The sequence below is a fragment of the Staurois parvus genome, unplaced genomic scaffold (genome assembly GCF_062004578.1).
Source record: "Staurois parvus isolate SC_StPar_1 unplaced genomic scaffold, SC_StPar_1.0 ptg000282l, whole genome shotgun sequence".
NCBI lineage: Eukaryota > Metazoa > Chordata > Amphibia > Anura > Ranidae > Staurois > Staurois parvus.
Window position 1 is genome coordinate 6,081,379 of NW_028318078.1, and position 15,409 is coordinate 6,096,787.

Consider the following 15,409-nt stretch of genomic DNA (forward strand, 5'->3'; position numbering starts at 1 on the left):
GCTACTCTACTAGAGTATTCATCATCTTAAAAACACTGAATTCTGATAACTGTAAGTTTCTTGGTTGAGATTTACTCAGCTACGAATATCAGATAAAGATGATTAGCCACACAGTGCTTAGTTTCAGATTACCAAGGCTTTTTTCACACCCAGAGGGAAAAGGCTTTTTCATAGGTGGTTTATAGCTAATCTATATGTGTTCAAGAAGCAATACTGCTGCTTATGGAATACCAGTTTTTTCTCCAATCCCAAAGGGGATTTTACACTGCAATATCATGCCAAAACCATGTACCAAGTGTTTGCCATGTGATTGTAATGCGCTCCCTTTGACTTCAACCTGTATGTTTTTGGCAAGCAGCACTGCATGCAAACTTGATGCACCAACATAAAATTGCCACACCAGTAAGTAAAGCATTATGGATACTGCAATGTGAACAGACCCAATCTGTGGCCATGTCACACTGTAGGTGGGCAGTTGGGGTAAAGGGGCAGTAAAGACGCAGATGAACCCCCTGTGTTTACTGCCTCCCTAAGGGTATGGAGTCCCATTTAACAGCAGAGTGTTTTTTTTAGCAAATCTGTTTAGTTCCTAGAACTCTGCCAGGGCAATATTATAAACCCAGTTCAGATACAATTAATGCTTAGCAGAGTTCTGCTTTAAATCAGATTTGCCAAAAAAAGTTACAAAAGTTACAGCTGGAATCTGATTGGTTGCTATGGGCATTATCACCTCTTTTTCTCATTTGTAGATATAAGTGAGCATTAGAACATGAATATCCTCCATTTTCTCAGGCCTCAAAATATGTTTTACTGATTCAGATTTTTTACAATTTTCCATTGTTCGGTTTAGAACAATGAACTGGATGGAGAAGCAAGGGTGAAACAAATCATGGAAAAAAATAGACAAATGACAGGAGGGGAGAGGTTAAGCTGTGCCACATACACTCGTAGTTATACTGTGGAATGTTACGTATTTATCAGATGTAGTTAGCATGTGTTAAAATATACCTGTCATTCCTCTGCTCTATGCAGCCATTCAGTCAGCCTAGAAGTATTTCAGAGAATAATGACTATCAATTCACTATGATCTAGTGATTTCTCTTTTAGAAAAAGCTCTCACTGTGAGGTTACTAGATCCTAAGACTAAAGATAGGTCCAGTTATCAAAATCCAACATTACTACTTCCGCTGTTAATACTTTCAGGGTGCCAATTCTTTTTTTCTAACATAATCGTAACACAGTAGCAATAAGCACTAAAACATGAGTTTCAAAATGTGTAACCGCAATGAGGGTTAATGGGGGTGCATTGTGGTGCCGTTCATTTACAGTCATTTAGAATAAACCCCAATGCACATATAAAGTAGATGTTTTACATTTGTGGGCAGTGAAGTGGCTCACTAGTTAGCATCTCTACCTTGCAGCACTTGTTTTGAATCCAATCTATAATGCTTTCTGCATGGAGACTGCATGTTCTCCCTGTGGTACTCCATTTTCCTCCCACACTCCAAAAACACGCTAGTAGGTTAACTGGCTCCTATCTAAACTGCCCCTAGCATGTGTCTGTAAGCATATCAGATAGGGACCTTAGATTTTTTTATGCTCCTTGAGGACACGTGATGTGAATGTACGGTATGTAAAGTACTATGTAAAATGACAGTGCTATATAAACACCAGTAATAAATAAATAAAGTGGTACAGATGCATTTTTGTGTATGTGTTGATGGGACCTTTAAAATCAAAAGGCTTTGTCTACACAAAGCGCCTCAACCCACAAAAAAATGCAATAAAATATACACAAGAGTGAGGGGGCCCTTATTAGTGGACCTCCAGCTTAGTTTATGTTTTTAATATATTATAAAAACTGCTTACTTTTTTTACTATAATCATTTACTATAACGGGGGTGGAGTACTGGGGGCGCCCCACTGAATTTAGTTTAATCTGCTAATATTTTGCCTCCTCTCATGTCTCCCTTCCCTATAAACATACTAATGACATTTTAAAATAAAACCTTTCTGTTTCCAATGCTGACCTTATTTTATCAAAAACACACAAAAAGGAGCAAACAAATAGTGCACTACCACCATAAATATTTATTGGATCCAAAAAACCAATTGCATACTCACAAATCTCATAGGGATCTGCTGTATCAAATGTTAACTCCAGCTGAGAGGCAATGACATCTAACCAGGTACAACACAGTCGGAAAGCTGATGTGTTTCGGGGATGTGCCCCCTTCTTCAGAGGTAAACCAACGAAGTACATCAGTGACGCAACTGTGACATTACCAAGAACTGGATGTCCCTCCAAAGCTGATGAAAAGACAGGAAGAAAACTGGTCTGGGAGGCTGCCAAGGGGCCTACAGCAACATTAAAGGAGCTGCAGGTATATCTGGCAAGTACTGGCTGTGTGGTCCATGTGACAACAATCTACCGTATTCTTCATATGTCTGGGCTATGGGGTAGATTGGCATGACGGAAGCCTTTTCTTATGGATTAAAACATCCAAGCCCGGCTAAATGTTGTTGCAAAAACACATCTGAAGTCTCCCAAAAGCATGTGGGAAAATGTGTTATGGTCTGATGAAACCAAGGTTGACCTTTTTTGGCCATAATTCCAAAAAATATGTTTGGCTCAAAAACAACATTGCACCTCATCAAAAGAACACCATACCCACAGTGAAGCATGGTGGTGGCAGCATCATGCTTTGGGGCTGTTTTTCTTTAGCTGGAACTGGGGCCTTAGTCAAGGTAGAGAGAATTATGAACAGTTCCAAATACCAGTCAATATTGGCAAAAAACCTTTAGGCTTCTTCTAGAAAGCTGAACATGAAGAGGAACTTCATCTTTCAGCATGACAACGACCCAAAGCATACATCCAAATCAACAAAGGAATGGCTTCACCAAAAGAATATTAAAGTTTTGGAATGGCCTAGCCAGAGCCCAGACCTGAATCCGATCGAAAATCTGTGGGGTGATCTGAAGAGGGCTGTGCATAGGAGAAGCCTTCGCAATCTGACAGATTTGGAGTGTTTTTGCAAGGAAGAGAGGGCAAATATTGCCAAGTGAAGATGTGCCATGCTGATAGATTCACACCCAAAAAGACTGAGTGCTGTAATAAACTCAAAAGGTGCTTCAACAAAGTATTAGTTTAAGGATGTGTACACTTATGCAACCATATTATTTTAGTTTTTCATTTTTACTTCCCTCCAATTAAACAATTTCAGTTTGTTGTTCAACTGAGTTGTACAGTTTATAAGTTACATTAAAGGTGGAAAAAGTTCAGAAATTACTGTATTTTCCGGCGTATAAGACGACTTTTTACCCCTTGAAAATCTTTTCAAAAGTCGGGGGTCGTCTTATACGCCGGTATACGGCATACTGACACTTTTTAGGGGGGCGGTGCGATGCCGCCGCTGCCCCCCCCTTCCAATGGAAGGGACACTAAGTACAGGGGTGGGCAGGGGCTGTTTCTTACCTGGCTCCGGTCCCACGATGATCCGGTCCAGGAAGCGCGGCTGCTCCTTCAGTTTGGCCACTGGATGTTCGCGCGGCTGCTCGGCTCTGCCTCCTCACCGGTGATTGGCCGCCAGAACTGTAGCTCAAGAAAGGCACACAGGCGGCCAATCACCAGTGAGGGGGGGGAGCCGAGTGGCCCCGCGAAAATCGAGTGCAGGAGCAGCAGGTAAGTGTTCAGTGTAGAGGTGATGCTGCAACCACATATGCTGGCTGCAGCAGCACCATACTAGAACAGGGTCAGCAAGTGTAATTGGTGTCAGTGGGAGGAATAGTGCCCCATCATTGGTGTCACTGATACCAATGATGGAGCACTATTCCTCCCACTGACACCAATGATGGGGCACTATTCCTCAGACTGACACCAACGATGGGGCACTATTCCTCAACCCCACTGACACCAACGATGGGGCACTATCCCCCCCCCCCCACTGACACCAATGATGGGACACCATTTCTCCCACTGACACCAATGTTGGGACACTATTCCTCCCACTGACACCAATGATGGAGCACTATTCCCCCCACTGATACTAATGATGGGGCACTATTCCTGCCACTGATACCAATGATGGGGCACTATTCCTCCCTCTGATACCAATGATGGGGCACCATTCCTGCCACTGATACCAATGATGGGGCACCTATTCCCCCCACTGATACTAATGATGGGGCACTATTCCTGCCACTAATGCCAATGATGGGGCACTATTCCTGCCACTAATATCAATGATGGGGCACTATTCCTCCCACTGACACCGATGATGGGGCACTATTCCTCCCACTGGTGTGCATTGGAAGAGGGGTAGTCTTATACGGCGAGTATAGCCCAAACACTACATTTTAGCAGGAAAAGTAGGAGGTCGTCTTATACGCCCAGTCGTCTTATACGCCGGCAAATACAGTATTTCTTTGTCTAATTTTTTACATCACAGAAACCTGACATTTTAACAAGGGTGTGTAGACATTTTATATCCACTGTATATACACACCCATGAGTACCCAAGTGGCAGTATAAGATATAACCATGTATAATATAACTTCATCTAGGGGATCTGTACACCATGCACAAAAAAAGGACCCAACACTGTTCAATGTATATTTTGGATCCAACAAATATTTAGGGTGGTAATGCACTAGGCTTTTGCAACCTCCTGTGTGTTTTTTGCAGTTTTTTTTTAAGGTTTCCTGATCTGAGGGGGGCTGCATTGGGCAAAGTATTATGGGCTTTGACATCAGTGTATGTACAACTGTCTGAGCGCTGGAGTTTTAGACCTTGTGACCCTATTTTAGACCCATCACTGGGGATCTGTGATTTTTCTATACAGTGCAGGCAGATCAAAGGCAGTGGGAAGGGTTATGAGGGGGCTCAGTAGGCTGGCTCCTTGAAGCAGTAAGACAAATGCCTTGATGGGCGCATGTCAGTCTGAAAGAGAGGGCATTCCTATGCAGGCTGCAATTGCATGCAGGCTGCCCCAGATAGAGCCCACATGTGATGCTCTGCCTCAATGGGTGAAAGAACTGAAATCCAATGAATGAGAGCGGCTGGCCAGGGACAGTCAGGCTTGGGAAGAAAAAGCTAGATCTGACTTGCTGCAGCTTCTAAAGCAAACTGTGAGATGGTAACAATGTGCAGTAAAATCAGAGTAAACAGTTTCAGTACAAGAGAGAAGCCTGTACAATTCTGTAAGACTGACGGTAAGGCTGGAGTTCAGCTTTAAGAGCCAACTACCAGAAAATGTTGAATCTTGAGTACTGGAAATACACTGTGAATCCTTGTCCAAAACTGGGCACCATGGGGATTTTTTAGCAAATGGATGAAAAAAAAATCACTACAGATATAAACAATGTACTGAAATCTAAAGGCATAAAAACAAACATCTTATTATTTCAACGTCTCATTGACTAAACAGGAAATTGGGTTTTCTCTTCATAACCATTAGGAGGCTGGGGAACTATAATTGGCCAGTGGTCAAACTGGATACTAGTTTTATAGGATTCTAGCTTTCCTCTTCAAAAATACAAATATAGACCGTTTGCAGTTATGCAAAAATTTCCTTCTTACATTTAAAACATTTAAAGCTCCAGAGAACACCGGAGTAAATAAAAATGCACTCTTGCAGTAGGTCTGCCCCTACACTTCAAGGGTTAAATGCTCATTTAGGTCTAGTGGCCTGGAAAAAGCACTTTTTCATACCTGATCCCCCAATCCAACAAGCTCCCTTCGGATTGTATAACCAGCGCTGACAGTCTCTTCTCCCCTAAACTCTGGCAGTTGCATGCCCTGTGACATCTTTAAGTACAATGTGAGGCCCATAGCTGAGGAACAATCCACAAGCCAGAGTGCAGGGGAGAAGAGTAGATGCTGGCTGCCGAGGGAACAGAAAAACTGTTTTTTCCGGTGATGTATAAAAATAAAGGAGAAATTAATCCTTGTAGTGAGAAAAAAGAATGACTCAATGTAAATAATTGTATCCGTATGTATTAATGTTTTTAAAAAACATTTTATACACATACTCCAATATGTCTGTCAGCCCACTGAAAATAATGGTAATATCTTATCTTAACATTAGTTAAAAGGCAGTCAAACCAATTGCACCCAGGGATGGCTAATCTGCACCCTTTGGTGGCTAATCTAAAAAATTCTATAACTGACGCCACATCAAAAACTGGAAGAGAACTCTATTAAAACAATAAAAATATATTTAAAAAGTTTTAACTAAAATTAAAGAGAATGTTATACTTACCTACTCCTGTGCAAGGGTAAAAAGAGAAATAATTTATGAAAAATGGAGAACTTGTCTATAGCAACCAATCAGGCTTCATCTTTCATTCTCTGGAAAACCAAATACAAATTTGATTGGATGCTGTAATCCCCAAAGTTCATAAATCAGCTCCAACATTCATCATTCTTGTCTCTGATAGGTTGGTCTGTACTGTACATAAAAAAACTAACATTTGACTTCATATTATATAAACTTTAGAATTCCTGAGATTTTTTTTTTTATTCATGACAATAGGATATGCTCAAGTTAGTATTTCTAAATCCTGTCCATACCTACCAGGACATTTATTGAAGAAAAAGAATTAATATACAAGAAAGAATATTCACTCTCACGCACAACAAAGACAGCATTATATTAAAAGAAACATGCATGCACATTGTACTTTGCAGGATCCTTCAAGCAACAATAAACATTTAAAATGTGACCTATGCATTATCTTCTTCTAATACAGTAACTCAGCTCAGATGTCATTGGATAGTATCACTGGTCTTTTCTTGCACATTAGTGCTACAAACGTTCAGCTGGCCTACATCCATTATTAGCGTTATATTATTCTGAAGCCCTTGAAGTCTGTGGTTTTCATTGTACCTAATTGTCTTTTTTTGACAATCTCAACCATTTTTGTAGGATTACATTTTCATGAAGCTCCACTACAGGTCTCATTATTAAAAAAAAAAAATCACCTGATTCGACACTTGGCTTGTTCAGGCCTATCAATATCAAACATGCAAAAACTGGTAAGCCATCAACCAGGCCTCATTCCTTCATAAAATGTTATTGACCAAACTGTACTTAACTGGGGAAGAAAAGGTTGCGCGGGAATGCTTTGAAGAGAACTGCATCATTGATGCAGTTACACCTACATTCTAGTGTTCCACTCTCACAGTCCTTCTCAATGTCCATTATCGAGAAATTGCTGACAGGATCGTACAGCAAGATTGTACCAGCAGTCCAAGTCTTTCTGGCCAGGTCCAGCCATGTGACCTAAATTCCTATGGCTGATCATAGATGAATCAAAATGTGACCGGTCCAGCAGGGACCTGATGAATTTTGATCCTTGTGTTACCAAGATAGATGAACAGAAGTCAATCTACCGATTGACTTCTATTCATCCATCCTGTTGGGTAAAAGCCAGTTGATCAGCAGCTGCAGCACTGACCTCTGTATTCTGACAGAAGGGGAGTCTCAATAGCGCAGTAGGGAGGATTCCCCCATCCACACAAGTTGTTTCAGTTTTGTTCAAATCTCTGGCGGAACAACAAAATGAGCATTGTATGGCCAGCTTTAGTTCAGAACATGAACTGCTATTCAGAAGCTCCACAGGAATAAGTTAGATTGCAGGGTGCATCCACAAGCCTTGACCAAGCAGCGGTGTGATCTGGTCAGTGACATCTTGCTGGACTGGGCAAATGTATATAATTGGCAGGGGGCTGTAGTACAGGGGGACTACCACATATATCAAATTGTACCAAAAGTAGATCAACAGTTGGACGTTTTTTACAATCTAAATTTTCACTCTAAGATCTTTACAATAGCGTACCATAACATCTAGGGAATAACTTTTTATTATCTGCTTATATTTTCTCCCTTTCAGAGCAGAAATAAATATTAAGCTAAATGCCAAGCCTCCACATAGAATATCCTATCTCCTGCATAAACTCAATGTTGATAAAAGACACTCAAACAACTGTCACAATTTATTGATTGATGGTTTTATTCTCTTCCATCATCCCAGAGAGTGGGACAAATGTCATCCCTAAGCACAGGCAGCAGGCATACTCCACTGGATACCTGGTCAACATTTCAGCTCTCTCCTGACTGGTATGTTTGCCATATACCCTAAACATAGGTTGGCTTGCTTGCACAACCTGACTGGACCTTACTTAGCATGAGGGCATGAATTTTTTCTTAATTCTCTTCGTTTTGGCCTTATCCTCAACTAATAACGTGTAAAATAAATTTAATAATGTGCCTCAAACCGCACACAAAATGGAATCAAGGATATTTTAAATCTCAAAAATAAGGACAAATGTCATTCATATTTGCCAGGGTTAGCTACCCTTGGGCTGTATAAGCTGGGCCATAAAGTTAGATATCAAATTGAGTAGACTGTTCACAGCAGGCTCTTGGAGACTGGGGCATAAAGTGTTGCAGCCTTGCAAAAGATGGGAACAATATTTTGTACAGTTTTCACAGCAAGATCTGGCTCAGAACACAACCCTTAGGGCCGAGCAATCTGAAGAAAACAGATACTGGATGGAGAAGCTTGCTGTGCCGTGAAACAAAACAAAATTTAATTTGGTTTCCCTTGTGGAACCACATCTGATCTCCAATACACTCGTTCTCATTGTTCAAAGCAATGTATCACTCCATATTTGCGTTTCTGCTGGAAAACATCAGCATGTTCCCTTAAATCAGTCGTATCGGAAAATCCCACAATTCAAAGCTTAAGCAAAGGCAACACACATATACACGGCTCATCAGTTACAGGTTGTGTTTGATTAAAGAGGAACTGGAGTTAATAAATCCAAGTACAGATGAGAACAATCATTTTAGTCTAAGCGGAGCCTTAGTGATGAGAAAAATGCTGCAAAATGCAACACAGAGAGATTTACATATTGCCCGGGCACAGAAACCATGGTCTAAGCATTGCATTTTGGGCAAATGTAATTGGCAAAGCTGTCCTCTGGGTTTTCATTGTCAAAACCACATGTTAGTCATACAATGATTAAAGCTGAGCAACTGCTTACTTTAATTATCGAAAAAGCATGTCAGCATTGGGGAAAAATAATTACGGAGAGAAGTCAAAGAGTGCAAGGCATGACATTAACCTGCAGACGGCCTGAGGAGACAACCCATTGCATTTGCTGATAGGCAAAAACCTGTTTTAACATCAACAAAAAGTGCCAGTGGCCAAACAGCTGTGTCAGCGGGGTCAAGTTCAGAACATGGTAATCTGTATTTAATTCATAGGTACAAAATACCATCTCTTTATGATGAATAGATGGATTAACCTGACAGACAGAAAACTGGTCAACTGGGAAGGTTTTGTTTAAAGCAAAGCTCTATCTTTATTCCACTTTTCCATTATTTTTCTCCTATAAGCTTCAAATTAGCTTATGGAGTATTACAGGCTATGCTGTTTTTGCTTTTTTTTTGTTTTTTGCTAGACATATTATATGCTATATTACAGACAATAATGCACTGTTTTAGAACAGTAGGTGTACACACAGTAACAAGCCATGCCACACTTTTAAATTGAGGGGAGGCAAACTGTGGTTTTAAGTCCTAAAAACCACATAGGCAAACTTTTCTTTTTCTGAAAATCAAAAATTGGACACAGAATCCAGCATGAAAACAAGTATTTTGTACAATATGATGGCAAAGTTGAGACATCTATCAAGGGTAAAAGGCTGTTAAAATCAAATTTCCGAGAATTACAGAATATTGTAATTATGATGTGGTAATCACTAAACCGTTTGATTTAAATCTATACTTTCACTTATTCCCAGCCTAAAGCCAGAGTCCACGTTGAACAATGCGGGCAGTTCCCTACCCTACTACTCTTCTAAAAGATTATGAGAAAATGGAGTACCCTATAAAAATTAATAACGAAAAAGATGAATTTCTTAATTTGGGGAGAAAATACATGGGATTGCAGATGCTCTAAAGCAAGCTAAACGGTAGACCTTAGCCTGGATTCTGACTGAGGTACTGTCCTAAGAGGGCTATGTCCCTGTTATGAAGGGGGGGGGGAGCTGGGAGTGAAGGTTGACCGGAGACTGCAAAATGAAGAGTGGTGCTATACAGGGGGTGAGGACAGGAATGTGAAGATGGGTGAGATGAAGGAAGGCTGAGGACTGTAATGTGGAAGGAGGGTTGAGGACACTGCTTTGAAGGGGAGCTGATGTGAAGTAGGAGACTTTGATGTAAAGGGGATCTTGTTGTGAAGGAGGGCTTTGATATAAATTGGGGTTGGGACTGAAAACATGGATGTAATAACAGGACTGTGATGTGAAGGATCTGAGGCTAGGTTTACATCATTGCGTCCTGTACTCTTCATGTAGACAGCCAATTCATTTCAGTGGGCTGCTCTATAAGCAGAAACGCAGTGAAAGAAGTCCCTGACCCTTTTTAAATTGTGCCGTACTGAGCCACATGGTGCTGCGGCACCATGTAGTTTGGCATTTGCAAAAAATGCACCACGTTTTCCAATGCACAGAGGTGTCATTAAGAATCAAACATGTGATTTGGACTTCTGCTGGAAGAAAATTATACTGACTGGACCTCCTTGAATTTTAACTTAATACCCTTGCTCTAAAGTCTCAAAGGATGGATACAGCCTATGACCAGACTGGCACTGCCTGCCACTGATGTAGTTCAGAATCTTGTACCACCATATTTGTAACCAAGTTTCAAGAGGTGGGCAGGTTTAGAATCTTTGACAGGTTTTTATTGTTGTCTTTGTCCCCAGAAACACCTGTTACTGCTGTTTTTAGGAATATAGGGGAAATCTTCCCAACAGAGACAAAAACTAGTTTAGACAGGTTCTAACTCTTTCCTGTTCTATCGAAAAAGTGAAAAAAAAAAGGTTTGGCAGGAATCACAATTTAAACACAAGAATTCTGTTTGGTGGCTGATAACAGCTATTGAGATGTCTGATCTTTCTTTTAAACTGACCAAAAACTGGAAGCTCTAAGAGTCAGCTTTTTTCCTTTCTTTACCTGTAGGATAATAGTCCCAAGTTTGATAGCTTCTTTTTTCCAATTCACCTTCATAAGGCAGAAGCGGTTAGCATTCGATGAACACATATTTTACATATGACTGTAGATCTAGTGCTGAAAATATATTCTGTGGAGGTTCACTTATGCTAGATGTTTGAAGGATCTCACAAAGTACAAGGTGCATTAAGCTTAAGGACTGCCTCTCATGCATGATACAGTGCCGCATAAAGCGGAAGCTCACAGATGACCATTTTCAGCAAAGAAAGGTACACATTATGCAGGCAGAACCAATACATATATGTACAGCCTCAGTGATGCTATATGTCAAAGCTTGGTGGATGATGGGTTTCACATGCTTTGTCATGTACTCCATTGAAAACCACTTACAGGGTTGTACATCTGATTGAACAACTGCTCAGCTTGCTACATTGGCAAGTCAGGAGGGAATGACACAGACATACATTGAAAAGGAAAAAAGAGAAGGAAAGATTCAGGAAAAAAAGAATTAACTCGACAAATCCAGTGTGTTTGCACAAAAGAGCTTGTCATTAATTCGTAGCAATATTAAGTTCCTAAACATTCCTCAGTGAAAGCAAGAGTCACACGGGGACTCGCGCCTGTTTACCTTGGCTCCTAAAAGAGAATTGTTAGAATCTGAAAAGTACGGTATACAGTTCCTTTCCCTTTCTCAGGTTAAATAACCCATGAAATAAAGTAGGCTGTCCACTTTGATGATACATTAAGTGCTGGACTTGAGCAATGAATCACCAGAAGTGCTTTTAGGGAAGGCGCCCATTAATCACACAACTTTCAAAGATAGTAATAATAAAAGATTAATTAAGCACAATTGTTAAATAAACGCCATTATTTTTCTAGCATGCAAATTGGGGGGGGGGCTCACCAAAGGAACAGGTTAGCTACAGCAGTAAACCTGCAGAGGAAATGGAGTGCAACATATGTGATTGCTGTCAAATAAGAGGTTCAATTTCTTTAAAAAAGACTGTGAGAGACCAGATGAGGAAAATTCAGCACAGTTCCTATTAAGTAAAACTGGACAACTAGCAAACTGCTTTGGGGTCAGGCCATTTCCACAAGGGAAACATGCAATGACATTTAAAGAACTGTGTCCAGGCTATGGACATTCAATTACATATTCTTAAAGTGATTATTGCTATACAAAAATGTTTAAACTTCAGCACAGCTCATGCTTTCTGCTGATTAAAGGGTTGTAGCTCTAATTCAGTGTGGAATGTACGAATAGAGTCGGCAACTGGTTGCCAGCTCCATTCATTATGAGGATCAGCTGACAGGAAGCACGCACCTCACAGACCCTACTCTGACAGCCTGTATCCCAGGTGAGCAGTGGCTTGTTTCTCTTCACCCAGTGTGGAGTGTGTCAGAACTATGCAGAGAGACCACTGCTTCCACACAGAGAGCAGGGGTTCCTCTCTGTAGCAAGCTGACAGAAGACAGACTTTTAGCTGTGGCTATTATCCAAAGTGAACAAACTGTAAGGACCTTTTCACATGTGTGGACCATTTGCCCGTTTTTTTGTCCACCCATTGACGGATGAAAAACGGACATCAATGCATCTCTATGGAGAAGCGGATGTAAATGGGTAATCATCCGTTTATATCCATTTACATCCGCACCCGTCAACATTCGTTTTTTTCCAACAGATCAAAGCGCTATGTTTGTTCCATTGAAAAAAACGGAATAGACAGGAAACGGATGTAAGGACATTTTCACACGAACGTTTCATTTGGTTTTCATCCATCCATTAATAGATGAAAAACAGACATCAATGCATCTCTATATAAAAATGGATGTAAAGGGATGGTCATTCGTTTACATCTGCATCTATCAACATCCATTTTTTTGGAACGAATCAAAGACCTATCTTTGTTTCGTTACAAAAAGAAAACTGATGTAAAACTGATCCATTTTTTTCTTTGAAAAAATGTGACTCAACTGATGAAAAAAAATAGAACGCCCATGTGAAAGGGCCCTAAATGGACAAATGGTCTCTTTTGCATCCATTTTTGCATTGGTACTGTGTATAAAAAACTGATGTAAAAACTGATGGTAAACGGATGAAAAAATGATGTAAACATCATCCATTTTTCTTTAAAAAAACGTGACTGAACTGATGAAATAAACGTTCCCCATGTGTGATAGTGGCCTAAGACTTTGGCCAAGTTTTGCTTTGGTGCACGTGGATGGAATGCATTTAGCCAATTTAAACTGAAGGCTTTAAATAAATTATGTGTGTGTGTGTATATATATATATATATATATATATATATATATATATATATATATATACACATACACACACACACACACAGTTAGGTCCAAATATATTTTGACACAGGCACAATTTTAGATTTTTTCAGGTATTTACCATAACATAGTCAAGCTATAGTTATATAAAGGATATGGGCTAAATTGGAGGAAGGGTTTGGGAATTACAGCTCTTAAGAGTAGCCACACCACCCCCCTTTTTCAAGGGACCAAGAGTAATTGGACAAATGAATATAATCATAAAAAAAAAGTAAATTTTTAATATTTTGTTGAGAATCCTTTACTGGAAATGACTGCCTGAAGTCTGGAACCCATGGACATTACTAAAGACTGGGTTTTCTTCTTTTTGATGCTATGCCAGGCTGTAACTTCAGCTGTCTTTAGTTGTTCTTTGTTTGTTTCTGCCTTTAGTTTTGCCTTCAGCAAGTGAAATGCATGCTGGGTTGAGATCAGGTGATTGACTCGGCCATTTCAGAATATTCCACTTCTTTTTCTGCAAAAGCTCCTGGGTTGCTTTTGCAGTGTGTTTTGGCTCCTTCTCCATCTGTACTGTGAAGCGCCGTCCAATCAACCTTTGGCTGAATCTGGGCTGACAGTATATCTCTAAACACTGCAGAATTCATCCGGCTGCTTCTGTCTTCTGTCACATCATCAATAAACACCAATGACCCAGTGTCACTGAAAGCCATGCATGCCCATGCCATCACATTGCCTCCACCATGTTTTACAGATGACATTGTGTGCTTTAAATCATGAGCAATTCCAAGCCTTCTCCACACTTTTTTCTTCCCGTCATTTTGGTACAGATTAATCTTAGTTTCATCTGTCCAAAGAATGCTTTTCCAGAACTGGTCTGGCTTTTTCAGATGTTATTTGGTAAAGTCTAATCTGACTTTTCTATTCTTTAGGCTTATGAATGGTTTGTACCTTGTGGTGAATCCTCTGTATTTGCTCTCGTGAAGTCTTCTCTTGATTGTTGATTTTGACAATGATACATCCACCTTCTGGAGAGTGTCCTTCACTTGTCTGGATGTTGTGAATGGGTTTTTCTTTACTATAGAAAGGATCCTGTGATCATCCACCACTGTTGTCTTTCATGGATGTCCATGCCTTTTTATGTTCCTGAACTTACCACTGTGTTCTTCTTTCCTCAGAATGTACCAAACTGTTCATTTGGCAACTCCTAATGTTGCTGCTATCTCTCTGAAGGATTTGTTTGATTTTTGAAGCCTTACAATGGCCGGTTTCACTTGCATGGACAGCTCCTTTGAACTCTTCATGTGGGTTCACAGCAATAGATTCCAAATGCAAATACCACACTTAGAATCAACTCCAGACCTTTTACCTGCCATGAAACAGCTTTTTATTCAATTGTCCAATTACTTTTGGTCCCTTTAAAAAAGGGGGGATGACTACTCTTAAAGAGTTTTAATTCCTAAACCTTTCCTCCAATTTGGATGTACATACCCTCAAATTAAACCTGAGAGTGTGCCCTTTCAGTCCATATCCATTATATAACTATAGCTTGAATATGTTTTGGTAAATACCTGAAAAAAACTACAGTTGTGCCTGTGTCCAAATATATATAGACCTAACTGTATATTATGAAATAAAAAAAAGAAGAGCAATTTATAACCGCTGTTCATTAAAATGCAGCCTGATTTTTTTAAAATGCAATGTAACCAGGCATGGACTGGCCATAGGGAACACCGGGCATTTGCCAGGTGGGCCGGGGCCAACAGGCCGCATGCCTTAACAAGAGCCATCTGTGACATGCATGTAGGGCCAACGGTGGGTGGATGTGCCTCCCGGGCATGCGCTGCCACCATTTGCAGCATATGCTCAGTGGTGGTGGGAGGAGTGGAAAGAGTGTCTCCATTCCTCCACTCACCAAGCCGCTCCATGACAACCTAGGCCATCATTGAACTGAAAGTTGGTTTGCACATGCGCCCCGCAGCCGCCAATCACTTGGCAACCAGAACTCCAGGAGTGGAGGAGGGACGGAAAAGCCGAGGCCTTCCCACACATGAAAGCTGGTGAGGTGCTGCGGCCACATATATGGAAAGCAGTGCGGCTTGTGTA

General features: G+C 40.5%; 1 protein-coding gene across 11 annotated transcripts in view; it reads right to left on the reverse strand.

Annotated features, from left to right (window-relative positions):
* ERC2 (ELKS/RAB6-interacting/CAST family member 2) overlaps positions 1-15,409 on the reverse strand; it is a 1,463,345-nt gene that overhangs the window by 919,942 nt on the left and 527,994 nt on the right. For 9 of the 11 annotated variants that reach the window (XM_089681887.1, XM_089681885.1, XM_089681881.1 and 6 more), the window contains one exon: positions 11,411-11,446. The exons of the other annotated variants lie outside the window; for them this stretch is intronic. In XM_089681887.1, coding sequence (XP_089538013.1) covers positions 11,411-11,446 — 36 coding nt within the window. The remainder of the gene's footprint in view (positions 1-11,410; positions 11,447-15,409) is intronic. 11 annotated transcript variants of the gene reach the window in all.